The 27,641-nt window shown below is 36.2% G+C and overlaps 1 protein-coding gene across 1 annotated transcript in view; it reads right to left on the bottom strand.

Moving 5' to 3' along the window:
- The window catches only part of Bmp2k (BMP2 inducible kinase), a 92,068-nt gene extending 64,707 nt beyond the window's left edge, over positions 1 to 27,361 (bottom strand). The window contains exon 1 of the mRNA XM_013020101.1: positions 27,193 to 27,361. Coding sequence (XP_012875555.1) covers positions 27,193 to 27,361 — 169 coding nt within the window. The remainder of the gene's footprint in view (positions 1 to 27,192) is intronic.
- Positions 27,362 to 27,641: the final 280 nt, after the last annotated feature.

Raw genomic sequence — 27,641 nt, 5'->3', positions numbered from 1 at the left:
TTGAGCTGAAGAGCTGAGGGACAGCACCCAGGCCCAGAGCTCAGGCACCATGACCGGAACCAAAAAAAAAAAAAAAAGAAAATATGTGTTTACTGCCAATAGCCTTTTATATGTTTGCAATGAGTTGACAAGTGAAGCCCACGATAATATTGTCAACTTTCTAGATATAGATGTCTGAGCTGGTGATGAACATGAAATTGAGTTGATCGTGTACAATTTCTGTGGGGAAAGATAATACTGAAGAATTTGGTAGATGGGAATTAATGACAGATTAACTGTTCTCTTGGGATCTTCTAATGTTTTAACTATATACTTCCCACTAAATGCATTCTTCAAGCAAATAATATGAGCTAACAATCAAATGATTCTAGAAAATACAGTGTTTAGGGAAATATGAATAAATATGAATAAATAGCAGGTACTATAATGATAATTTACAATGTTTAGTTATAATCTTGACATGTATAAATATATTATCTCTGTATAGGAAGCTTAAATGTTTGGCTAGATCTCTGTTTACATTAAGATTAGTAGAAAGAGAAAACTTTTACTTCAGGGTAGGTTTTCCAAAGAAAATCTAGTTAGTACTTTTTCTTCATTTTCCTAATTCATTATAATAAATCAGCAAAATAATTCATTATTCTGAGGATGCAAGAAGTGCATATATGCGTATGTGCACCTCTGTATGTATGTATGCAAGTATGGACCTCCATTCATGGTTTCTCCATTTTTTTCTCTATGTAGTTGGCTACATAATTTGGTTGTTCATTAGAACATGGGGAAAACTTTACCCCTCCTTAACTTAAGTATAGGCAAAAATAGAGTATTACAATGAGTAAGGGGATTTTAAGCAATGTATGTACAGTAAAGCTCCATTAGACCTGCTAGTTCAAAATTGAGGTCAATTTCAAACCTATGTGAGGTGAATTAATATACAAACTAACCAATTCTGCTATTAACTATGTTTGGTCAAATTATTATTATAGGAAATAGCTGAGCTGTAACTTTAACAACAAATGCTATTTAAATGATTTCTATTGACACGGTATCCTTATCTAGAAATATTGTAACTTTAAGTATTTTCATTTTTTTATTTTTGTCACAGATTAAAATTTGTTTTATTCTACTGGAGCTTACACTATTAGTAGGTATTAAAATCAATACCAAAATGAACTTCTTTTAAAGTAATGCTTACATCATTAAGGGCTATTACCTAATCTTCTCCAATGATTATGATCTTGTGTCATTTCTGGCAACTAACTGCCTTGTGACATAATTGACCTTATGTTACATGCGTAGATATCCAGCTTCACAAGATGGATACTGTATGTTCTTGTAACTCTAGTTGTAGGAGTAGAATCTGAAATAACTGATTCTAGAAAATCCTAGGACCTCTTTCCCCCTATTGTGTATCCCTTGTAATTTACAGTGCTTTGCTTTGTATTGGATCATAGTATAGGTGGTAAATAAATGTGTTTAAGAAAGTAAACATGAAAGAAAAATGACTACTATCTTCAAGTGTTTGTAAATGCTGCAACTAAGCAGATATTTATGCAAATGTCTTTTTTTAAAGGTATTTCTATATAGGGGCCACTCTCTTTTAATCGTTGTTTTTAAACCAAACTTGACTTATACTGTGCAAATTACAATAATTTATCAACACTTATACTGTCATTCTTTTAATATGTACTATGTCATACACACACACACACACACAGTTTAATCATTTCCAGACAAGTGGTCATTCAGGTTTGTCTGTTTTCCCACAGAATGAAAATCCAAATCAGAAGAAGTCAAATAAAACTAGATACTAAATGTTTCCTGTGAAATAGTTTTAATTCATTTTCTTGTCCATCTAACTGAAGGACACTACTCATTTCCCAATGTGACAGACTGTTAATAACATTAGGAAGAAAAAACTAAATCAAACCAAGGAACATTGACATTGGGGAAAAACACTGAGGAAGAGAATATCAAAATCATGTTTCACTAAGGAATATCAATGTATACCAAAAGCCTCATTAACAGGCTGATGAGAGCTGGGAAGGTGGCTCAGTAGTAGAGTGCTTACCTCACATGCATGAGGCCCTGGGTTGGATTCCTGAGCACCACATAAGTAGAAAAAGCCAGAAGTGGTGCTGTGACTATAGTGGTAGAGTGCTAGCCTTGAACTGAAGAGCTGAGAGACAGCACCCAGGCCCAGAGTTCAGCCCCCACGACCGACAAAAACAAACAAACAAACAAAAAAAAAAAGGTTGATGACAAATAACTTAAGAGTTGGTAGAGTGCTGATATAAATGGCAGGGGCTATTGTATCTAGACAGAGAAGAAATATGTTCCTTTTTTTAAATGAGGAATAAAAGTGTGGCTAATTAAAGGCTATTCTATGTTGAAAAAATAAAAGGTTGATAACAATTAGAATATGGTAAAAAACATAACTTTAAAAGGATTATCTGAATACAAGTTGTAGACATCTTGTCACTTTGTTCACTAATAATATGTAAACACATTTATATTCTAAGCATGCATGTACTATACTATATAATCATAGGTCCCTCTAAGAACAAATGAACAATTCATCTAAAGCAACCCTCATTCGAATTTACCCACATTACAAAAATGTATAAAGAAAATAACATAAAATGTTCACCTACATGAAATGATGGGCATGTGGTTATTTACTATCCTATTCTGGGCTTTTTTGTTTGCTTTGAAATTTTTGATAATACAGTTTGAAAAAAACAGTAACTATGCTTTCCCCAGCTGTTTCTTCTCTTGCCACACCACCTTACCACCACCACCACTGAGAATTATTTCCTAAGACACTGCTGCAGATTATCCACACTCAAAACTTCCCCAGAGACACCATAAGTCTCTTGGCACAGAATATGTTTAAAGTATCCTGGATACCTTCGTTCCAACATATCAACACGAACAAGCACTGCATGTTTGTGAAAGACTGGTCTTTTAGTCATATTTACTCCTGCCAAATATATTACTAAGGAGTGGAAAAGAGATAGGAGGGGTATAAAATCATATGTGGTCTTTTGTCTTGTATTATACACATCATCACTAAAACAAAGGAAATAGTAACCTGTTAGCAACTTCTAGCTTCAAACATTTTTTAAGTGATTTGGAAAGTATCTCCAGAGTAAGTGGCAAATGCACTCACATATCTGTGATTTAAGACAGAGAAAATGTCTTTCTACACAGTGACCACCATTCTCCTGTGATTCAACAGTGATATGTCACTGCATTGGTTCACTACACTTATATTAGCTGCATGGTCTTTGTAGACATCTGAGTTTGCAGCACTTAACAATTGTTAACTACTAAAATTCTATCCAGCACATTTATATTTGTAATACTTACCCACTTCTTCTCTACAGCTCACATCACAGTATCACCAGTGCCTACCACCTGGCCTAGCACTCAAGTGAATAACAACCTTACCTAACTGGTTCTGAAGGGGAAAGTCGTTCTAACTGATACGCTGTAATTGGTATCTTGATCGTAGATAAATAGCAATTATTTAATCTGCAGTTCCTTGTTGCCTTGATGTTAACTACATATATTTCTAGAACATAATATAAACACTGAAAATAAAATTTCACTTCTTCATCATGAATCTTTATTTAACTATATGTTTAATTATAATATATAATTTTAAGTATATGATAAATTATACTAAGAGCCTTCTAACTTCACCCTAGAAAATCTACATTAAATTTGCCAATTAATTATTAATGTTACTTCAAATACAGTCCATTTTCTTTTTTTCCTCCTAGGGGAAAAAATAAGTCAACATATTTTGTGAGGTTTTAAATGTTGAACTCCTTACTATGTTTTCACATATAATGCTCATTTAATAATTAAACCATCTTAGTATTAATCTCATTCCTCTTCTTTTTAAAAACACAAATTAAAATAACTTCTCTCAAATCAATATAAAATTAGGTAAGTTCTACTGTTCTTTAATATAGCTTGGTAACTACAGCCAACAATAACTTATTATATAATCAAAATACAGGACTAGAATAGAGAAGTTTGAATATTCCCAACATAAAGAATGGATACACCATTTACCTTGACTTGGTAAGTATATATTATATACATATTTTTAAATATCACATTATATACTCTAGGTAAGTATATATTATATACATATTTTTAAATATCACATTATATATTCTAAGCATCAATTAAAAATAAAATTTTTAATCTAAACATAATGGTACACACCTATTATCCCAGCACTGTGGAAAAAGAGGCAGAGGATCCCAAATCTGAGGCCACAGTAGACGAGTAAGAAGTTCAAGGACAATCTGGCTGACCACAACATTCTGTCCATCCCCACCACCCCATATGAAAAATAGCAATAAGACCAGGCACGGGAGCTCATGCTTATCCTAGCTACTCAGGAGTTGAGAATTGGAAGAAAGGTTTGAAGTCAGACCAGGCAGAAAAGTCTGAGAATCAAAATTAAAGGTGTATTACTACTGACATCACAGAGAATGTAAAGAATTACAAGATAAAGGTACAGCATGCAATTCAAGTAAAGAACTGTAAACAATTCTTAAAATTGTTATAATTATACAATTCTTAAAATTACAAATAATTATTAGGTTGGGTAAATAATTTCATGTTAAAAATATAACTTACAAGGGCTGGGAAGGTGGCTCAGTGGTAGAGCGCTTGCCTTGCATGCCTGAGGCCCTGGGTTCGATTCCTCAGCACCACATAAGCAAAAAGAAAAAAGCCATGAGTGGCGCTGTGGCTCAAGTGGTAGAGGGCTAGCCTTGAGCTGAAGAGCTGAGGGACAGAGCCTAGGCCCAGAGTTCAGGCCCCACGACTGGACCAAAATATATATATATATATATATATATATATATATATATATATATATATCTTACATAAAACTGATAAATTCTTAGAAAGATACAATTACAAAAGTTAACACCCAAAGAAATACAACTTTTAAACAAACTTATAACAAATAAAGAAGACTGAGTTAATGGGAGAACTTACAACAAAGAAAGATTAAGACCACATGGCTTCCCCAGTAATTCTATCAAATGTTTAAAAACAGAAATTTAAACTAATCTTAAAAATTCATCCAAAACATTGAGGAACATTTCCTCATTCATTTATTAAAGTCAAAAACATTTATCATGAGAAGTGTACAGATCAATATCCTTTATGAGATATGAAAATCCTCAAGAAAATACTAGCAAACCTATTTTAAAAACATATATTACATCCCATGACCAGGAAGAATTTATCTCATAAAGGTAAATACAAAATTCAATCCATAAAATAAAACAGATTAACAGAATAAAGGGGAGAAAAAAAAAGAAATCACTGAGCATTCAATCAACCACAATGAGGCAAAAGAATAAACAGCCAACTGTAAAATGACTTTAAAATACTATGAATATCAATTATAACACAGAATATTAAGTAATTATAGTCTATGTATTTAAAAGAAATGAAATAGGTTAGAGTAGTGATATATGTTGCATGTCTGTAAACCCAGCACTCAGGAGGCTGAAGAAAGAGGATTGCAAGTTTGAGGTCAATCTCAGCTACAGCACAAGAACCTGTTTCAACAAGAATAAGAGAAAAAGAGAGAGAAAACAAAATAGGAAGAAAAGAAGGACATGGAGGAAGGGTAGCAGAAGTAACAAGTTGAGGAAATAAAGAGAATATGAAATTGACAGTATAATAAAGGAATAAAAGTATATCAAAATTGACAGGACCAATAAATAATATAACAACACTAAAGAATCATGGAAAGTAAACTCATTTTAAAATATCAAGAAATTAAGCTAACTTGATATTAAACATCTTCCACACACATATACCAATGTATAGTTCATTAAAGCACAACTAAAACTATACACAAAAGTCTTAAGGTTAGCAAAAAAAAAAAAATTGTATTGCTGATACATTAGGCCACATGGTAATTTCACATCATCCATCCAAGAAAGTATAAGCATTTGTTTAAAAGTCACAGAAAATGCAGAGCGTACTGTACAAAATAGGTTAACTCCTCCTGGCACTATCATTTATCACTGTGCTAGTCCTAACATGTCCATGCTTATGCTTGCAGTTTGTTTAACAATCTCAAGTGTACCAAGTAAACACAGGGCCTTCTGTAATTATTTCAGGAGAGGGAGGATACTTAGCAGTCTCACCACAGAGCCAAAGTATCAGCAGAGAACCACTATCTGTTACTTCAAGGCTTGATACTGAAACAGTGGCTCAGAAAACAGATACATATTTACACATTCTACCTAAGCCCAAGGGAAAGTACAATCTACAATGCTTCAAACAAATTTACCTCTGTGTCACTAAACCCAAACAAGACTTTCAAATTGAAAGAGCAGTTTGTATTGTTCCTCCCTTTCAAAGAGAGCCCAAGCCTCTTTCCTGACTTATGAGGCCTGTCAGTCAAGAAAGGCAGGCTGATCCTTCTCACCAACTTCCATTATTCCCTGTGCTTAATAATCTATTGACTAAATCTGTATTTCACCTGCTAACAGAAAACTCCAGCTTTATTGTTGTTTTCCACAACCTGGACAGGCCAATGGATAAGTGAAAAAGTCTGTTCTCAGACTGAGTTCACAGGCAGAGGCCTCCAACAACCAGGCCACTTTCAGGATGGTGGAAGGGAAAAAACAACATCATTTTGGTATATATGTAGCCCATTTGTGGCACACCAGTTTCGCCAAAGCACAACAGTAAGGAAGATATCCCCAACTCTTCTAACAGTCATAAACCTATGTACAGCCTTAAAACACTTAATGCACTTCTGATTAAAAAAAAGCCAGTCATACTGAGATAAAACTTGTACATAAAACTCTGTAAACACATTACACAACCAGCATTTACATCAAAATCTCCACAAATGAAACAAGCAGGGATACATAGGTCAGAAACATAAATTCTCAATATACCTTGACTTTCCCAATATTTTCATGCTAATTATAAACACCTACAAAAATTATGAAAATATCTCAGCTATTTAAATACCAAATTCTGAATACCATTTTTAAATTATGAACTTTATTAGAAATAAGAGTATAATGCAAGAGTTATTTCTATTTATTATAAATGCAAGAAACAGAAATTTATAAAATTTTGGTCCTATATGTCTAACCCCTTTCTCAAATTGTCCATGTAACTTTTTTCAGAGTACATGACCTTGGTTGGCCTTAGATACCTTATACCTTCTCTGTAAAACTGGTAATAGCAGTGTTGCCCTATTTTGGAACTGTTGAGCACACCAAACGAACAAAAAAAAAATCTTAACTATTACGAATTTCTATCAAAATATGTCAATATAAAACAATTTGATAATGCTATCATAATTTTATCTTTGTCAGCATGGTCTATAAAGACATTTAACACTACTGACAGGCTAAGGAGTAGAGCTCAGGGGTTAAGTCCTTGCCTAACACATGCACAAGACCCTGAGTTCAATCCCTAACACCATAAAAATAATGGTAACAATAAATTTTTTAAGAATAAAAGATCAAAGCAGGACACAGTAGGTGGCAGAAGCAGAAGGATCACACATTCAAAGAGAGCCTGAGCTATATATAGTGAGACCTTGTCTTAAAAACCTGATAAGTAAAATCTCAAACAAAGCAAGTATAACAAAAGGAGAACATCGTGGCTGGATGTGGTAACTCACACTTGTAATTCTAGCTTACAAGTGGTAAAACAGTTCTCATACTCAAGAGGATTTAAGACCAGCACAGGCCAAGGTTTTCAAGATCCCATCTCAACCAATACCTGGGCATGATGGTACATGCCTGTTATACCAGCTCTAAGGGGACAGACGAGCCCAGGCAAAAGAAGTTCAAAAGCCCTTCCTTTCAACAGAAAAAGCTGGGTGTGTTGGCACATGCATGTCATCCCACCTATAGTGATAACAACAGGAAGACTGTATTCTAGGCTGGCCCAAGCAAGAAACAATAGCCTTTCTCAAAAAATAACCAAAGGAAAATAGGAATGGAGGTATGGCTCAAGTAACAAATCACTTGCTTAGAAAGCAAAAGACTGAATTCAAGCACTAGTGAGGGGGGAGGGAGGAAGGCCCAAGTCCTGAGTTCAAACTCTAATAGTGCCCCCCCAATAAAATTGCAAGTTTAAAATCTGACACTTTCAAGCAAATTCTACCAAATTTTCCAACTGCTTATGCTTTGCCCATGGTATCTGATTTCTCAAGATTAGCTTCAATGCTCCCTTCTCCCAAGTACCATGCTCAGTTATCTGACCAAAAAAGCAATTAACTATATTAATAGTTGAGAGTTCTATGTTAATTTTTTCAACAAATTTGTAACAAATGTCTTCACTAACCACTGGAATAGACTTTAAGTAGGGCACGACACCATATGTATTAAAATATAGTCAATTGACAAGTTATTGCAGTGCATTGTAATGAACTCTATAGGGAATATACATTAGTACCAAGGGTTGTAATGAAATAATTGTTTGGAATAACCTCAATCCAGCTGTTTTCTTCACTTAAACAGGGCCTGAGTTTACTGCCTTTCTTAAGAACCAACCAAATGAGCCAAGAATCTATAATCTCATACAGTTTCATGGGCCTTTATTCTCAAACTAAACATGAAACAACTTAATTGAGTGACTTATTTGTATGACATCACTTATGATTACAGATAAATAGTAAGCACCCAAAACTTTTATATTTAGTATTCAAACTCTAGTTAAAAATTCATTCCTGGGACTGGGAAGGTGGCTCAGTGGTAGAGCACTTGCCTTGCATGCATGAGGCCCTGGGTTCGATTCCTTAGCACCACATAAGCAAAAAGAAAAAAGCCAGAAGTGAAGCTGTGGCTCAAGTGGTAGAGCACTAGCCTTGAGCTGAAGAGCTGAGGGACAGCACCCAGGCCCAGAGTTCAGGCCCAGGACTGGACCAAAAAAAAAAAAAAAAAAAACCATTCCTTTAGCCAGGCAATGGTGGCTCACATCTGTAATCCTAACCGCTCAAGAGGCTGATATCTGAGGACTGAGGTTTGAAGTCAGCCCAAGCAGGAAAGCCTGTCAGATTCCAACTAAACCAGCAAAAATAAACTATAAGTTGAGAGGTGGTTGAAGTGGTAGAATGTCATCCTTAAGTAAAGAAGCCAAACAAGGGGTCAAGACCCTGTATTCAAGCCCTAATACCAGCAATAATAATAATAATAAACTCATTTGTCTGGTTCCCAATATGGAAGCACATGAAATCTCCAATTTAGCAGTGGGTTTTACATATTCTGACAGCTTCTAAGTCTATTTTGAGCATTTAGAATTTTTTCCCACAGAAACAACTTTACATGTTCTTAGGTTCTTAGATTAACTTGAAAATTTAGTACCAACAGTGCTTTAGTACATAATGTCTCTATTAAAAGAAAAAATTCTAGCAAGGAGCTGGTGGCTCATGCCTATAAACCCTAGCTACTTAGGAGGTGAGATCTGAGGATTGCAGATTCAAAGCCAGCCCAGGCAGGAAAACCATGAGACTCTTATCTCCAATTAACCACCAAAAAAAAAAAAACCCAAGAAAAGAAAAAGTAGAGGTGTGGGCTCAAGTGGTAGAGTGCCAGCCTAAAGAACAGTACTAGGCCCTGAGTTCATGCCCCATGACCAGCACAAAAAATAAAATTGAAAAATGAAAAAAATTCTGTAGGAATTCACTCATATTTCAACTTGACAATAAAACATATCTTACTACAGCCCTACTGACTGCACCCAACAACACAGATTTCAATCTAGTCTAACAATCATGGAGAAAGGATTCCGTGTACCAGTTGTATACTCCCAAGTGGTTACAAGCAACAGCTTGGACAAAAAAAATCTACAAGTTTTACAGTAGTTCTTCAATTTTCTTTGGTCACACTTACAAACATGATGAAAACTACAAACCCTTCCCAAGAAAAAGCTACATCAGTGAACACTAGATGAACCACCTCAACTTCAACTGCAAAGTGAATGTAATAGACTACACACTATAAAAGACTGTAAAATACATGCCCAACACAATGTAAGCACGGTCTAGTACCTACATTTTAAAAGTAAACAAAAGTGGAATTTCAACAATTCATCTTATTTGAGTATTGACAATTATTTCAATATGTAATCAGCATTATAAAAATATTAGGTGCTGGAATGTGGCTCAGTGGAAGAAAGCATGTTTAGCAGATGGAAGGTGCTGAATTCAATTCCTAGCAATAAATTGTGTATGTGTGTGTGTTCTTCACATTCTTTTTCATATGAAGGTTTGACATCCTGTTTTTCTATATATTATATGTATCTCACATGCTCAAACTGCTATATGTGTCTACCAGATACCAAATTAACATAGATTTGCTAGACTATACAGCGTGGACCAAGAGATTTGTACAAGCCTTTATTAGCATTGGGATCCCATTACATTCTTAAAATTACTCAGAAGCAGGGCACCAATGGCTCATGCCTATAATTCTAGCTACTCAAGAGACTCAGACTCAGATATGAGGAACAAGGCCTGCCAGCCCAAGCAGACAAATCCAAGAAACTCTTTACATACAATTAGCCAGCAAAAAGATAGAACTGGAGGTGTGGATCAAGAAGTAGAATGCCAAGGGTGAGTGAAAAGGCCAAGCAAGAGCTTAAATCCCTCACTTCAAGCATCAGTATTAGCACAAAGACTCCAGAGAATCCTGGCGCCAGTGGCTCACGCCTGTAACCTAGCTACTCAGGAGGCTGAGATCTGAGGATCACAGTTCAAAGCCAGCCGGGGCAGGAAAGTCCGTGAGACTCTAGAAACAGGAAGTGGCGCTGTGGCTCAAGTGGTAGAGCACTTGCCTTGAGCTGAAGAGCTGAGGGACAGCGCCTAAGCCCAGAGTTCAGGCCCCACGACCAACCAAAAAAAAAAAAAAAAAGGACTCCAGAGAGCTTCTGTTTACATGAACTATACTGATCCACAATTACTATATAAGAAATAAAAACTGAAGAGCTGGAGGCACGACTCAAGCACAGGGGACCAGCCTAACAAGAATCAAGCGTAAATCCCACTATCTAAAGATAAGCCTTTTTAATGAATAAAAATTGAGACTCTTATCTCCTTTATTATTTTAAATAATTCATTATATATTGATGTATTATTTATGGAAATTTGTGGGTGTTTCTGTAATGCTAGAACTCAACCCCTGGGCCTTGCATATTCTTGGTAACTGTTCTAACACTGAGGTCCTACAAATTGTTCTAACACTGAAGTCCTACAATTTCTTCAAAACAAAAATGTAAGAAGAGTAGCACTTTTCACAGAGACCTTTTTCTATTTGGCTTAAATTAAAACTGCTGGATTCTTTCACCTACTTCTACAGGAAATCTGTAATATATTATTCTGGCTGAGTGAAGCATACTGAAGAGAATTTTGCTCACACATTTATAGACAGAAGGTGAAGACTGTGTTTAATAGTCTTTTCAGATAACTGGATATTCTGGTCTCCACTGCAATACAAAAAATAATTCATTTTGTTAAAAAAGACAATATGGTATCTATAACCATATCACTGAAGTTTTTGCATTGCTACAATCTGTATCTGCATCATTGTACAATGGAAAATCGCAGTTCACTGAAATAATGTAATCTTTCATTATACAATTTTTTATTTTAAAAAAATCACATTTGCTATCACCTACCTCTTCAAAAAAAAAAAAAACTTTAAAGAAATGGGAGGCACTAATGGCTCATGCCTATAATCCTAGCTACTCAGGATACTGAGATCTGAGGATCCCAGTTTAAAGCTAGCCCAGGTAGGAAAGCCCATAAGGCTCTTATCTCCAATTAACCACCAAAAAGCCAGAAGTGGCTCAAATGGTTGAGTGCTAGCCTTGAGGACAAAAATACTAAGGGCCAGCACCTAGGCCCTGAGTTGAAGCTCAACACAGCTGAAAAGAAAAGAATATGGAGACTTGTCAAGCTCACAATGGCAGATACAACTTTCCCAAAATCATAATCTCTTTTGAAAGTTCAAATTCCAACATTAATAATACCTGTCAGTTGTCTTCCTTGAAGTAACAAACTCACCTCATTTGAGAAAATGTCTGTCAAATACTGAAATCTAAATGAAAAATCAGTCAGTGATTCTTTCAAATAAAAAAATGGCATTAGATGAAATAGAATTCTAAGTGTTTTCCCTCAATTATTCATTATGCCTCATTATGCAATAAGAGCACTATGCAGTAAAATATATTTCCCATTTTCTCACTCATGATGTGACAAAGAAAGCCAGGCATCAGTGGCTCATGCCTGTAATCCTAGCTACTCAGCAGACTGCTCTGAGGATCAAGATTCAAACCAGCCCCGGCAGGAAAATCTATGAGACCCTTATCTCCAATTAACTACCAAAAGGCCAGAAATGGCACTACAATTCAAAGTTGTAGAGCACTAGCCTTAAGCACAAAAGCTCAGGGACAGTGCCCAGGTTCTGAGTTCAAGTCCTAAGACAGGCACAGGAACATATGTGCGCACACGCGCACACACACACACACACACACACACGGGAGAAGGGAGACAGGCACAGGAACATGAGCGTGCGCACGCACACGCACGCACACACACATGCACGCACCGCATGCGTGCGCGCACACACACACACGGGAGAAGGGAAACAGGCACAGGAACATGAGCGTGCACACACACACACACACACACACACACACACACACACGGGAGAAGGGAGAATGGCTTAAGAGATAGAGCACCTGTGTGGCAAGTACAAAGCCCTGAGCCCTGAGTTCAAACTCCAGTTCAAGGTAAGAGGGGAGAGAAGAATTGGAGAAAATAGAGGAGGAAAAAGGAGAGGAGAAGAAAAACACAAGCCAAATGGAGTCATGTACATTAAGTTCTTAAGATCAAGTAGAAAATGGTAATTAACTGGTACACAAAAGAATGGGAAAGAAAAAAATGACCCGGAAGATAGCCTTTAAAGTTGAAGGTAAACAAGGTAAACAGAGACAAATATTAAGACATTCAAGATAGATGGGGAATGTATCTAATTTTGTGTGTGTGTTTTTTAAAGAATTCTCTTTGGGAGAAGAAGAGGGGGAGAGAGGGAGGGAGGGTTACATTGTCCATTTTTTTGGTGGTTGTGGGGCTTGAACTCTGGGCTTGGGTGCTGTCCCTGCGCTCTTCAGCTCAAGGTGAGTGCCCTACCACTTGAGCCACAGCACCACTTCCAAAAATGTACTCCTTACCTGACTTATGTAACTGTAACTCTTCTGTACATCACCTTTATAATTACAATTTTTTTAAAAAAATTAACCCATTTACTTAGAAGAACTGACCCTAGACAAAATCTTCTTTGGTGGGAACTCCATAGATAAAGCACTATTCTTTTTACTTTCATGTATATAAAAATATGCCAAACCATCAAAGAATACATGTTGTTTGTTTTTACTTTTGGAACAGCGTCTTGGTATGTTGGTCTAGCTGGTCTTAACCTGCTGAGCTCAAGTGATCCTCCTACCTCAGCCTCCTGAGCAGCTGGGAAGACAGATGCACACTTAATTATTTCATGATATCATAATTTATTGCACTGCAAAGACCTTAATGTTTCATATTCCAAGTATGTATCAAATATATTTGTGTTGTAATGTAATAAAAGATACTTTTTAAAGATCTATTTTCTTTTTACTTTGAACACCTGTAGCATATTGTTATTCAATGCAGAAAGCAACTGATATTGCAGCACATGGGCTTCAAACCTTACAGTTCCTATAACCCTGAAACAAGAGCATAACAAAGTATGAGATACAAACTATTTCTCTCCCTTGATTTCCTTTCCTTCTACTTTACAGGATATTTCCTAATTCTTGCTATGCTAGATTCAACTGAAGAAACTAAAGTAAGGCAATTTTATTTACTTTAAAGTGTACAAATACATTATTTCATGTAAGACCGGACCACACTAGACTGAGAAAACATTCAGAAGAAGCTAAGATTTAGAAGAAGCTAAAATTTAAATCTAAAATGTGGTAGCTAAGATTTTAAACTTTTTAAATTATTCCTAGTATCTTAACTCAATAGTTTTAAGCAAACAAGTTGATGGCCCTCAGAAAGAACATGTAAGTTTTAACTTTGAAGCTAAAGGAGTCCCTCACCACCTCATGCTCCTCAGACATCACCCATTAATGCTTCATCTTGGTCCTCTAGCTCCTTTACACCTACTCCAAGCCCACACTCTCAATCAGAGATGTACATAGAGCCAATTATAGAATTCCTATGTAAATTTTAAAAATGCTAGAGTAAAACCATGAGACCAAAATTTTACCTTCCACAACCAACAGTAACACTGTAGCTTTGAGTGCAACAAGTATTCCAATCCCACTTTCCCTAGTTAAGTGAAGGAAGTAAAATTAGATAACCACTATAGTTATGGGAAATTTAATGAATCATTGCCTTTTTTAATTCCAATTAATATTCAGGATTTTTTTTAAAGAAGACTGAAAAGTTCTTACCCTTAATTCAAGTTCTTGTATTCTATCCACCATCCCCTATTCCCATAATTAGTCTTCCAAAAAGCAAAATCAAAGAATTGGTTTTTACATTAGTAATAATGACTGTTACTGGTGGGAGTATAAAATGTCCCACAGAGGCTCATATGTTGAAAGCTTAGTCTCCAGATAGTGGCATTTTCTGGAAAAGATGACAGATGCTTTAGGAGGTAGGCCCCAGGAGGAAATCGGGGTCACTCAAGGTATGGTTGGGAAGATTATATCTGGTCTCCTATGTCTTTTCTCTCTGCCTGCTCTCCACTATGAGAGCTGACTTGCTTTGTCACAAAGCTTCCACCAGGATGTTTTGCCTCGCCAAAGGCCCTCAAAAATTGTGAGCCAATTGTGAGTTGTTTCCTCGGGTATTTTGTTGCAGCAATTTAAAAGTAACTGATAAAGAGGTATACCATAGTTTTGAAAATACCTGCAGTATCTGTTAAGAAAAACAGCCAATGTTCTAAGGCAAGAATGCAATCAAACACTGAACTTCTAGGGCTAGAAATCTATAAGGCATAAATAGCACTCAATTCTGAACACTAAGGACACAGTTAGCCCTTACAATTTCACTTCCAATATTCCCTTTTGATAAGCAAATAACATACAAACATATTTAAAGAAATAAAATTCAAGGACCCACAAAATTTCTAAAATTTCCACTTCAATGAGGTGCAAAACAACTACATACTATAGTTTGATTATGAATTGACCCCTCAAAGAGCTCATGCATTGAAGGTTTGGACTGTACTGGTGGGTCCAGTTACTGAGAACTGATTAAATTGTGAGGGCTCTAACTTTATCTGTGGATAAAACCCTTTGGTAAATTCAAAATGTGATTATATTAGGGGGAGGTGATGAAAAATAGGAGGTAAACCCTGCCTGGACTCTTCTTCTGCTTCCTAGCCACCATGAGATGGGCAGCTCTGCTTCACCACGCCATTCTGCCATGATGAGCTGCCTCACCGCTAGCACAGAGACAATGGAGTCAGCTCCATTTCAGAACATAATGTCTGAAACCATGAGCCACAATAAATCCTTCCTCCTTTGAAATTGTTTCTCTCCGCTATTTGGTCACAGCAATAAAATACCTGACTAAAACAACAATAAAATATGTATCATTACCTTCACTGAGTAAAAATCAAAACTATCAATAAAGGTTGAGTTCTTAAAAGTTTCTCCTTGGGATTATATAAATATTTCACTAAAAATGAAAACTGTAAAAATTACCAAACATTTACTCGACTTTTCACTAGGACTTACACAAGGCTGACTGGATGAATTAAACATCATGTTGTGCTAAGATTTATCCCAGTTCTAAATTTGTCCCATCAGATATATCATGCATACACACACAAAAAAAAAAAATCAGAAAAGCCATGTTACTGCAGACACAGTAAACTATCTTACAAGCGTCTCTTATTGATCACGGTAGATACCATCATAGGCTATGCACAACTGAGCACATATACACCCTACTTTCAAAAAACCTTCAAAGCACATATTCTACTAATTATGAATCGGTAACATTAATTTGTTGCTTTTGTTGTTGCCATTATTATTGTTTATTCTATACAAAGAATAGATCATTAACATTCAACAGGGGAGACTGCATGATGCAAGCCAGAGAATGAAAAGTAGGTCACAGCTAGTGATGCAGATTTCTTTTTCCTAGAAAAACAATCCTAATGAAATATTTCACTATTGTAAGTGATGTCAATACTAATGACTAAAGAGTAAATCTACATTACCACCTCATTCAAAAGAAAATACTTGAGTATGTAAGACGTTCCAGTCAGCCCTAATTACTATTTGGGCTAACCTAACCACCGAAACTTAAGGAAAATAAGTCAATACAGCATTTAGGTATGGGAAGTGGTATTTTGGAACTCTTTTTCCAGAGAACCAAATAAGGAATAGAAAAATATAAAGGTAATGATTTGCAGCTGGCAAAACTGTATAAAGACTTAGTTTGCAACCCTGTGACCTTTGTGCCAAGCTTACAAGTTTGCTAATCTAAAAGCAAACTCATTATCTCTCTACTTAGAAAATAAGTAGCTCTAATATCATGCAGACCAGTTGGGTCCTTGTCATTTGTTTTATTTCCAGTCAAAAGATGAGTTCCCATTCTTTTTAATCCCACACCTTCTTAAGACATTCATGGACCCATTAAGCCTTAGTACTATCTACCAGTCAAGACAAAGCCATATACACTCCATCATTCCCCTAACTGTCCCTCCCTTAAGATCAGTTATCTAGAACACACAAACTAGATGCATCCAGCTTGTCCCACAATGTGATGACATAGCTCAAGGGAACTTAAGCAAGAACATAACTGATAATCATAATAGTACTATAATAAGCCAAAAGTCCAAAACTAAATATGATTGTACTTTTTTCATACATGTAAAAAATGCTGCACCTATACAAATATCTCTATGTCTATATTTTAATTACTATCAAGGAACATAATAAACAGAGTTAAGGTTGTAGATGTAGCACCATGTTCTCAACATGTGTGAGGTCATGGCTCAATTTCAAGAACAAAAAAAAACAGGAAAGAAGCCAATATCAACCCCTAAACATCAATTATCAATATTATTGCTATCCAATTCTTTTATAGAAGTTAATATGCCCTTTGACCAAATTAACCTCTTACACATGTACTAAAAAATAGCTACCACAAATACAACCCTGCAAGAGAGGAAAAAAATGCAAATCAAACCTTAAAGGGGCTAATTTTTGTTTTTTTAATGCCAGTGTTGAAGCTTGAACTCAGGGTACCACACCTAGCTTTTTCACTCAAGGCTGGCATTCTTACCACCTCAGCCACAGCTCCACTTGGGGTGGGGAGAGAGAGAGAGAGAGAGAGAGAGAGCGAATGAGAGAGAGAGAATGAGAGAGAGAGAATGTGTGTGTATGTAATTGGAGATAAAAGTTTCACCGGCTTTTCTGCCCTCAGCCATAGTGAATGAGTGAGTGAGTGTGTGTGTGTGTGTGTGTGTGTGTGTGTGTGTGTATTTAACTGGAGATAAGAGTCTCATGGGCTTTTCTGCCCTCAGCCAGAGCTCCACTTGTATCTGTGTATTTAACTGGAGATAAGAGTCTGATGGGCTTTTCTGCCCTTAGCCATAGCTCCACGTGTGTGTGTGTGTGTGTGTGTGTGTGTGTGTGTGTGTGTGTGTGTGTGTGTGTGTGTGTATTTGTGGTTAACTGGAGATAAGTCTCCTGTATGTCTGTCTGTGTATCTATGTGTCTGTGTGTGGTTAACTAGAGATAAGAGTTTCACAGACTTTTCTGCCCAGGCTGACTTCAAACCTCTATCCTCAGATCTCAGCCTCCTAAGTAGCTAGAATTACATGTGTGAACCAGCTTACAAGAACTAAAATTTAAAGAAATACATTATATGTTATTGAAATAAAACAAAGCTGTGTAAGCTATCTGACTAACCCTTGCTACACAGGATGCTAAATGAAGGCATTAATACTCATCCAATTGCAGACAGGGTTTCGTGAGTAGATAAAAGATTGCAGAAAAGTAACTTCTATGTACAAAAGAAGCAAGTATCTGTATTCTAGGCAAATGAAAAATGCAAAATAAATGGATTTGGAAAGTATCTTAATCTGCTCTGAATGCTATAACAAAATACTACAAATTAAATGACATATGGATAATAAATCTATTTTTCACAGTTCTAGAGGCCAAGATCATGGTGCTAAAGATTCAGAGTCTGGTGAGAATCTCACCAGGCCCTCACAGATGTCTTCTCACTGTCATTTCATATAGTAGAAAACAAACAAAGTCTCTCTAAGACCTTCCCTACAAAGGCACAAATCACAATCTTGCTCTCATGACCTTAATCACCTCCCAATGCCCTATATCCTAATTCTATCACCATGCTGGGTGGGATCCCAACATGTAAGGCAGGGATTAGGGATGTCACAAACATTCAGACCTTTGCAAAAAGCTTGTGAAAAGTAGCACAGTATTTTACATAGAGTAAGAATGAGATTAAAGCTACTGTGAGCAGGCTGGAAAGACTTGGCAGAGGGCCTTGAATCTGAGTAATCAGTCAGTTGGTTAGGCAAAAGACAGTGAGATGAGAAGTCCATTTCAGGAAGAATAAACTGGAAGGAACTCAAGAACTGATTTGGCAAGGAAAGGGCCGAAAGAACAGGGGGAATGCTAACGTATTTATCAAAGTGAGAGATATAAAGGAACTAAACTAGGGTTGACAGCCCTGGGGGGGGGGGGGGAGATGCCAAATTCTTGGTAAAAAAAAAAAGTTCTAACATTAATTTTACACTCTTCCTCATATATTCTTTTCAAATAAAAATCTGAACAGCACAAAGCCTTTTACATCTTGATCTCTACCAGTTACCTAAGTAAATACAAAGTATAAAAAGAATAAGTAATTAAGGTGACACATTCCTTTTGAAACTATATATTCTGAAATGTCATATAATAAAGGATATCATATACAGCACCTTCTTGGAAAATACTTTTATACCAAATATTAAGGAATAATTTTACACTGCTGGATAAATAATAAGTTGCTGATTCACTGTAAACCCAAATGTATAATAAAACATCCTTTATTAATCTTAATTTTAAAAATTATTTGTTGCTACCCTTCCCAAGTCCATGCTCCTCCCTCTCTTTCTCTCTTTCTCTTTCTCTCTCTCTCTCTCTCACACACACACACACATATATTAGAAGGAACAATAAAATTTATATAGACAGAATTAAAGAATACTAGAATGGAAAATATGCCAAAAAATTTATCTTTATCCACTTCATTTTTAATCTAAAGGAAACAGGGGTCAAAAATCTCACAATGTAACTTAAGGACAGATTTAGATTAAAAGCTTTGCCTGATGCCAAGTTTTGCTTTTTTTTTTCTTCCCAGATAGTTGCAATTAACAATGTGTTGTTTCAAAAATAATAAGAAATGTTAGGATAAACCAGGAACAACAACTATTTCATATTTTAAAATAACATCCATCACAAATGCCTCTCTAAAGATTATGGCCCAAATTATACACTATTAGAATTGGAATTCTACAAATCTAGAATAAACTAAAAATTTCAAAAGGCCCTATAACCATTTTCCTGCAAAGAGATTTCTGAAACTATTAGCAGACGTGTGCTGACTGATATAATTTGTAAAGATGATACATAGACAAATCTCCACATTAACTAATGGTCCAAATAGTTTTAAAGCTCAGTCAAAAACTACTCAGCTTCCTAATTCAGTCCCCTAAAAATAGCATGCTTGTGGATCACTAGATGCATGCAAGATACAATCGGGAAATAAACAAGTCTCAACACCTTGGAGAAGAAACCTTATGTCCAGACCACAAAAGTAAAACCTTTTAAGTATTAAAAACTATGAAATTGCTACACAGGACTCTAATTTCTGAATTCTAAGTCAAGGTTTTAATTATTACCAAACATTTTCTAACATATCTACATGTTCAAGTTCTGATCAAAATAAATAATAGTAATATGTGGGAAATAGAAAAAGGAAATAAGATTCGTGAAGAATACTAGATGAAGACCCTGAATCAATGTAAAAAAAAATCAATATTCCCTAATATTAACATCAAGAAACTTTTCAGTGTTTCAATTTTCCCTCCTACAGACTCCATTCTACAATATGTATTATTTTCATTACTCTTAATCACTGCTTTGCCTGGAAATGTCAGTATTAACTACAACACATTATTACAGTTAAAAACTAAGAAATTTAACATTATGCAAAACTTAATGGAGATAAAAGCAAATTGCCACTAAACTATTTCAAATGCTGAAAACTGGGAATAACTGTTTTGTGTCAGCAGCTTGTCTTTGAATAAAACTGCACCCAGTAGAGAAAATAGAACAGTGGCCCATGAAAGCTGCATCCTAGGAGATTTCCCTATAGTGAAAACATACATAAACCCAAAAGGGAATCTTGTGTTAATAATATGCTATAGAGCTGATGTCATGGCTCAGGTGATAAGAATGCCTTCCTAGAAAACCAAATATTGGGGAGAAAAAAAAATTAGCCAGGTGCCAATAGTTCACGCCTATAATCCTACCTACCCCAGGCAAAGATCATGACAATTGGGGTTGAAAGTCAACCCAGACAAAAACTTCACAAGACTCCACCTCAATAGAAAAGCTTGTCATCTTGGCTACAGAGGATATATTGAAAAATTCCAAGATCAGCCCAGGAAAAAAGAGACACTATCTCAAAAACCACAGCAAGAAGGACTGGAGGCAGGACTCACCTAATAAAGTGGTAGAGTGCCTGATTAGCAAGCTCAAAGCCCAGTACCACCTAACAATAATAGAAATATTCAATGTAGTGTCCTTTCACATTTTATGGTGGAAGTACATGCTATTAATGAAAATCAAAACTCTATGTATCAAGTTGATACTAAAAAACTATATATGATTATATAATTGTCTAATTAAAGAATCAGATTTTGTGCAAACATAAATGTGATACCTTCCAGGATAAATGTGATACCTAATGCAAGAGCAATTTACTATAACTATAAAACCAAATTTCAGTAAAAGCTTATAACCATATCTCAATCTAAAATTCACCTTTATTTATTTAATGATTTGGTATGCACCTATTGGGTATTTTCACACACTTCCTTCTTTCATCTTCACAGAAGTTATTAACTGCACATTTCAAAATATGTTTCCTAAGAACTTAAGTCAACATACACAAGAAATTGCTGGATATGCACTACAGCAAAGGAACTAAAGATTCAGGGGTGACATATGTCTAGCCTCTGGTTCTGCCCTCAAAAGGCTCTTTATCAAAAAAGCTGTCAACATCAATGGTAGAAGTAATTTTACAGCTGCATGTAATACCTTTTCTCTTTAAAAAACTAAAACTGCCTTTGTAGAATAAAGAAAAATATACCAATAGAGAAAGATGACTACCCAGAGACATCCAGTTATTCTTTCTTTATTGTTCCAAGGAGATTAAGTGAAATGGCACTTTACCTCAACTGTTGTCTGCCTTCACTAAACTGGAAATTCAGTGTCCCCTGGCCTACGTAAAAGACCTTTGAAAGTCCCATAAAGTGCCCTCCATTGGTACTTTTCAATTTGCAAATTAGGACTTTAATTCTATTGAAGCACAATATGTGGTTTTACAAAGTCACACATCATTTCCTTTGAGAAGTATGTGAATGCCCAAGGTATAGAAAGGCAGCTTGTAAACACAAAGCAATTAAGTCTTTCTAGCTTCAAAACCTTTTACTATCTAGTAGAAGAGGTGACAGAGGAACAATAATTAACCAACCACCTTAGTGTTTCTAAGTACTTACATAATTGTGTCTCAGGAGAAAAGATTATATGTGTTAAGAAGGAAAAAAGCAAATAGCTACAAGTGTCTACAGGAAGGAGGAAGTGATCATAACCAGTAGTTAGGGAGCACAGATTACACCCACAGTGACAGTCAAGTACAAAAATTAGTCACGGAATAATAGGAAGTAGAGCACATTGAAGCTGGAGCAAAGAACACTCACCCAGCAAATAACCAGACGTTAGATTTAAAAGAGAGATTAAGGACAAAGGATAACTATGAACATCAAGCCAAAACATGTGATCAAGTACAATGATTTATCAGCAATATAACTGTTTGCTCCATTCCTAAAATAATAGTCTATAGAGTTCTCAATAGGAAATCCTCACACCACTCTGGTAGCTCTTTTCTTTAGTCTTGAGTCCTCTATTTCAGTGGTTCTTAAAGTGTGCATGCTTAGTTCACTGAGGAAGCTGGCAGAAATGCTAATGCAGAGACTTAACCAGCATTTACCATACCTGATCAAATTTTGGGTTTAATGTTTTGGATTTTACCAAGTCCTTCCAATTATTCTGATGAATACAAAACATTTAAGATCAGTTCCCCACAGCTTCAGTGAATACCTTTTCATTCTACACTGACTCCTTATATCCTTCCCCTACCTGGGTTTTAAATAATACACAGATGCTCACTGTCCCTTGTGCTGAGCTTCAGATCACCTATTAAATTCCCCACACAATACCCCTCCCAATACCTCAACTAAGTAAGTATGCCCCGCAAAATTCAGTTCATTACTTATCCTAGCAAATGGTAGACATGTCCATCCAAAAGGTATATAAGCAAGTCATTTTTAACACTTCCTATTACCCATACCTATCCAATTCACCAGTTGACTATGACTGTTTTAACCATCTTAACTTCTACAATCTCAACCATTTTCAATTTAGCAATCTGTATATGAAAATATCAGAGTATGTTACTGTTCCAATTTTAATCCTTCAATATCTTCAAAGTACATTTTAGAAAAACTAAACACCTCAATATAAACAGGAAGACATACAAAGCCCTGGACCCTGATCACCTTTTCATTGTCATCTCAAATCCCTTTTACATGTAATTCACTCATGTGGTCCATGATTCTGAGCATATTTCACTTAGTGAAACTCTTCTTCATGTGGGACTTCTGTCCTCATGACCTGCTCCAAAGCATTCTGCCTTCAAATCTCAGCTTTCACCTAACTTTTCCCGTCCTTCAGGTGTCTGCCAAAATTTCAAAAGGCTTTTCTTGGTCCTCTATTTCAAACTCTGTTATTCTCTCACAAAATCTTGAGCTAAGTAACGATGTTAAGTAATTATTCTTGTCTGTTTAATATTTGCTCTCTCTCCTTAAGGCCAAAGAAATGCTACACTATACAAGTAGCACCAAGTGCTACCTGAAACATAAAGAGATATTTAATAAATATCAATTGGTGATACTTTTGTTACACTCCTTTTTTTCTTTCTCTGAGAAACATTAACTTAGAAGTTCTTCAATAGCCATAGATTATTTCTGCAAATGAAAAATCATACTTAAATCGAACATTTCCCGACTGATTTCCATTGCAAAATCATATGTTACGTATCTTATGTTCCTGAAAAATTAACAATGAGAAATGGTTTATATGCAGTCTATATGGATTCAATTTAAACAACTAACTCTGAAAGAACTACAGCTACTTTTACAGAACTCTAGTAAATTCCTGCCTCAAATTACTAACAGGCCAATAACCCACATTTCATCAGTTAAATTTTACCCATCTCTTCATATTCATAATCCAATTCCTATCCAGCCTTTCGGTCTCATGATTAGATTATTTCAACACATTAGCACAGGTCTCCCAGTCTGACATTCCTTTTATTTAAGTACATTTTCTGCCATGAACATTTAGGGGGGAAAAAGTCCCCCACTCAACAATCACTTTGGACTACCAATTTCTATTAAATTCCTCAAACTAGCAACCATGGCTTTGTTTTGAAAACATGTATGACACTACCCTATGTTTTAATAAAACATGAAGGTTACATTGAGTTACATATGCTTGACAGTGTAACATAGTTTCAAGCTAAAACTGACATAATTCTATCTTTCTGAAGCCCAAAACTGGGGGTTGTAGAGACTCCTAAAACTGAACCATTTTTGAGAAAATACAAATGCCATTTTTGAGAAAATACAAGTGCCTATGATATCAGTCCTCTAAACTCTGAGCAGAAACTAAAAAAATACCAGGTGCCAACATTGTCAAACATACAGTGTAAGCGCTTGACTAGAAAGATAGTATAATACAAAATATTTGTTTCAGAGAAATACCCCCCAGGAATTCAGTCATCTAAATAGACCCCTGAAATGTTTTCTCAATTACAGATTTTAAATAGTACATATTTACACCTATATACATATGATGATAGGTGATCTTTATTTGGGGATACCATATTTGTCAATTCACCTATTTCCTAAAGTTTAAGCCCTCAAATTTGTGGCAGTTTCCTGATTATTTTTATAGACATGTATACATACACTGGTTTAAAAAAAAAATCTTAAGTCACTTGACTCATACCCTGTTATCACACTCTAGAAAAGTGGCCTTTTCATGCTCAATTTGGTGCATTGGCCATGTTTCTCTCACTTTTTTGCTTCTAATTGGTGATTTCACTGTTTAAAATGGACCTTGGCAATAATGCATAAGTTCTGCCTAGTATTTCTAAGTAAAGAAGCATGTGACATTCCTTAGCAAGAAAATATATGTACTTGATAATCTTCACTTAGCATGAGTTACAGTGACACTAGTCATGATTTCAATTAAAATATATTAAATAAAATACAGTAAGTACAATATCTTTAAACACAAACACACATAAAACAATGCTGAATACTGAGTTGACAAAAATGTTGTAAACAAAGTCTTCCAGGAACCTAATTCTGTTACTCCCCCTAGAAGCAATGATTTAGTATTTGCTAATTCAGTCAGTGTTCACAGTAACTACTGGGACATAAGAGACAAAGAAAGAGACAAAGACAGACATGGACTGTTTTACTGAAAAGACAGTGAAGAGGTCACGCTAAATAAGTTTCCTATGTTTATAGCAACATAACAATAACTGCTCAAGACATGGCATCTAGAAGATCCTGGTGTGGCTTAAACATTGATCCAAAACAAAACTGTAAAATTTACCATTTGTTTTTTGGTCTATGGTAGCTTCTAATTATTTTTTTCTTCACTCAGTAGTATAGCTTTCTCTGATTAAAATGGTTCTTATGCTTTTTTACAAGAACTCACTCCAATAATAGACAAACATGTGCTTAAACATCTTGTTTAACTTACAACATTACTTATTTGGAAAGGAAGGAAGACAGTCAGCATCTGAAATAAGAATAAAAAAATCATCAAGATAAAAAAAAAGCGAATTGAGCTGGGCACTAATGGTTCATACCTGTAATCCTAGCTACTCAAGAGGCTGAAATCTAAGGATCTCAAAAGCCACCCCAGGGCAGGAAAGCCTAATTTCCAAAGAACTACCAAAAAGCTGGTAATGGAGCTGTGGCTCAAAGTGATAGAGCACTATCCTTGAGCAAAAAAGCTGGGGGGGGGGGCGGTGGGGTTAGGGTTAGGGGGATTGGAGTGTGGGAGCTGGGGAAGTGGGACAGTGGGACAACAACAAGGAAGGAAAGGGGTAACAATGATCAACAAGTAATGTTCTCATTGCCTTACTCATGTAACTGTAACCCCTCTGTACAACATCTTAACAATCAAATAAAAAAAAAAGCTCAGGCAGCTGGATACTGGTGGCTGGCTCAGGCTCACAATCATAACTACTCAGGAGACTGAGATCTGGAGATGGCATTTCCAAGCCAGTCCCAGCAGAAATGTCCATGAGACTATTATCTCCCAATTAACCACCAGAAAACCAGAAGTGGCCCTGTGGCTCAAAGTGACTGGCCTTGAGTTAAAGAGTTCAGGGACAGTATCCTGGACCTGAGTTTAGCCCCCCACCCCCACCCCAAAAAAAAGAAAGAAAAAAGAAAGAAACAACACTCAGGCAAAGACAGCACCCAGGCCTTGAGTTCAAGACTCAGGACTGACACAAATAGACAGAAAGATACACAGACAGACAGATTTAAATGTCAGTTGTATGTATTAGAGAGAAAATCAACACACAAGTGTAGGTAGGCCTTGTCCTCTAGAAAGGAATAAAGCCTGGTCCCAAGAGCTGGAATGTAAGATCAGGAAGCTCCATCTTCCAAGAGTTTCTTCAACCTTTGTTTCCTCCTAGCACTTGACTCATTTTTCAAAACAAGTGACAAACTTCTGGTAAAAGCCAATGGGAAATTCAAACAGTAACATCAGTACTTAAAGAGGTATTTGTTTTTATGCTTGAATGAAGGCTGTCACTTTGAAATTCAATTTTATTTTCATACTTCAAAATTATTTTTCATGAGTAAAATATGCTTTTTATAAGTAAGATATGCTTTGGGCCCTGATAAAAGTTACAAATTCAAAATCTATAAACTAGATTTAATTTACAATAACAAAATAACTCGCTCAAGGTACATTTCAATTAAATACTAACACAACTCAAAGGCAGAGGTATAATCTGTGAGTTAATATCCATGTGTGCTTGAAGTCTACAACCCAATCTAACCCAACACCTGAAATAATAAATCGCCTGTAATAAATTCATCAGCACAGTAAATCTATCAAAACTAATCACCATAATTCAGTCTTTTGAAAATTAAGGTACTTCCCTCCACATCTCCAACACACAGCAAGGTTCATTAAGCTGGAAAGTAGTTTACAAAAACAAGGACATCGACCCCCAGATAATTCAAGATTTCTTTCTCTTTATTTCATACAGAAAATTCAGGGTTTCCTTGCATTAATTTACTATTGTTACTGTCATTCCGAAAAGCACAAGTGGAAACTCAGTCTTCTGCTTTCAAACCATATCACTAACTTTCCTAACTTGGCAAACCAAAAACTTCACTCTTGGATTTCTTTTCTAGTAATGTTAGAACTTAGGATTACCATTTACCCAAAAAAAAAAAATCATGAATTCTTAGTTTGTAATAAATAATACGGATGTCATCATATCAGTTGCAAGTAAAAAAAAAAAGGTATTTTTCCACCAGCCAGTTTTACCAAGAATATAAAAACTGAAAGTCTAGAGATCTGGTTCTGTCAAATGCTGAGTAAACTTTTTTTTTGTCTGGTTACTAGACGTCTTCCTACCTGTTTCGGACAATGAGAGATCCAACACGAGTGGAGCCTAGAGAGGCACGTTAACCAGCTTCACCTCACCTTTTAAAAGTACGGTCGGGGGGACAAGAACAGTATCTGGTCCCGCGGGTGAGACTCGGGAGTAATCGCGCTCCTCCCAAGTCCACACCGGTTGAATTCGGGGCGCCAGGCTCAACACACAGACACACACGCTGTGTTGGTGTGCGTCCGGGTGTGTATGTATGCCCATGCTAATAAACTAGAGTGAGAGCGCGCGATCATAAACCTATCATCTACGGGGTGAGTTCCCTCGGCCGAAGCAAACCCCGGCTCCCCGCCGAGGGCGGTGGGATCCGGCGCCCGGCGTCGCCCGACACCCGCCTGAGCCGCGGCTGGCACCGCGGAGCCTCCATCCGGCTCCGGCTCTGACCCTCTCCTGAGTCACCGCTCCGAACGTGACACCACGCATCGGCTCGCCCCGAGGACGTCTTGGGGTTTATTTGATCGAAGCTCCCGGGGAGAGCGGACGG

Source organism: Dipodomys ordii, unplaced genomic scaffold (genome assembly GCF_000151885.1).
Source record: "Dipodomys ordii isolate 6190 unplaced genomic scaffold, Dord_2.0 Scaffold49, whole genome shotgun sequence".
NCBI classification, from domain to species: Eukaryota; Metazoa; Chordata; class Mammalia; order Rodentia; family Heteromyidae; genus Dipodomys; species Dipodomys ordii.
The sequence above is the reverse complement of the archived record's forward strand: the minus strand, read 5'-3'. Positions and strand labels throughout refer to the sequence as shown.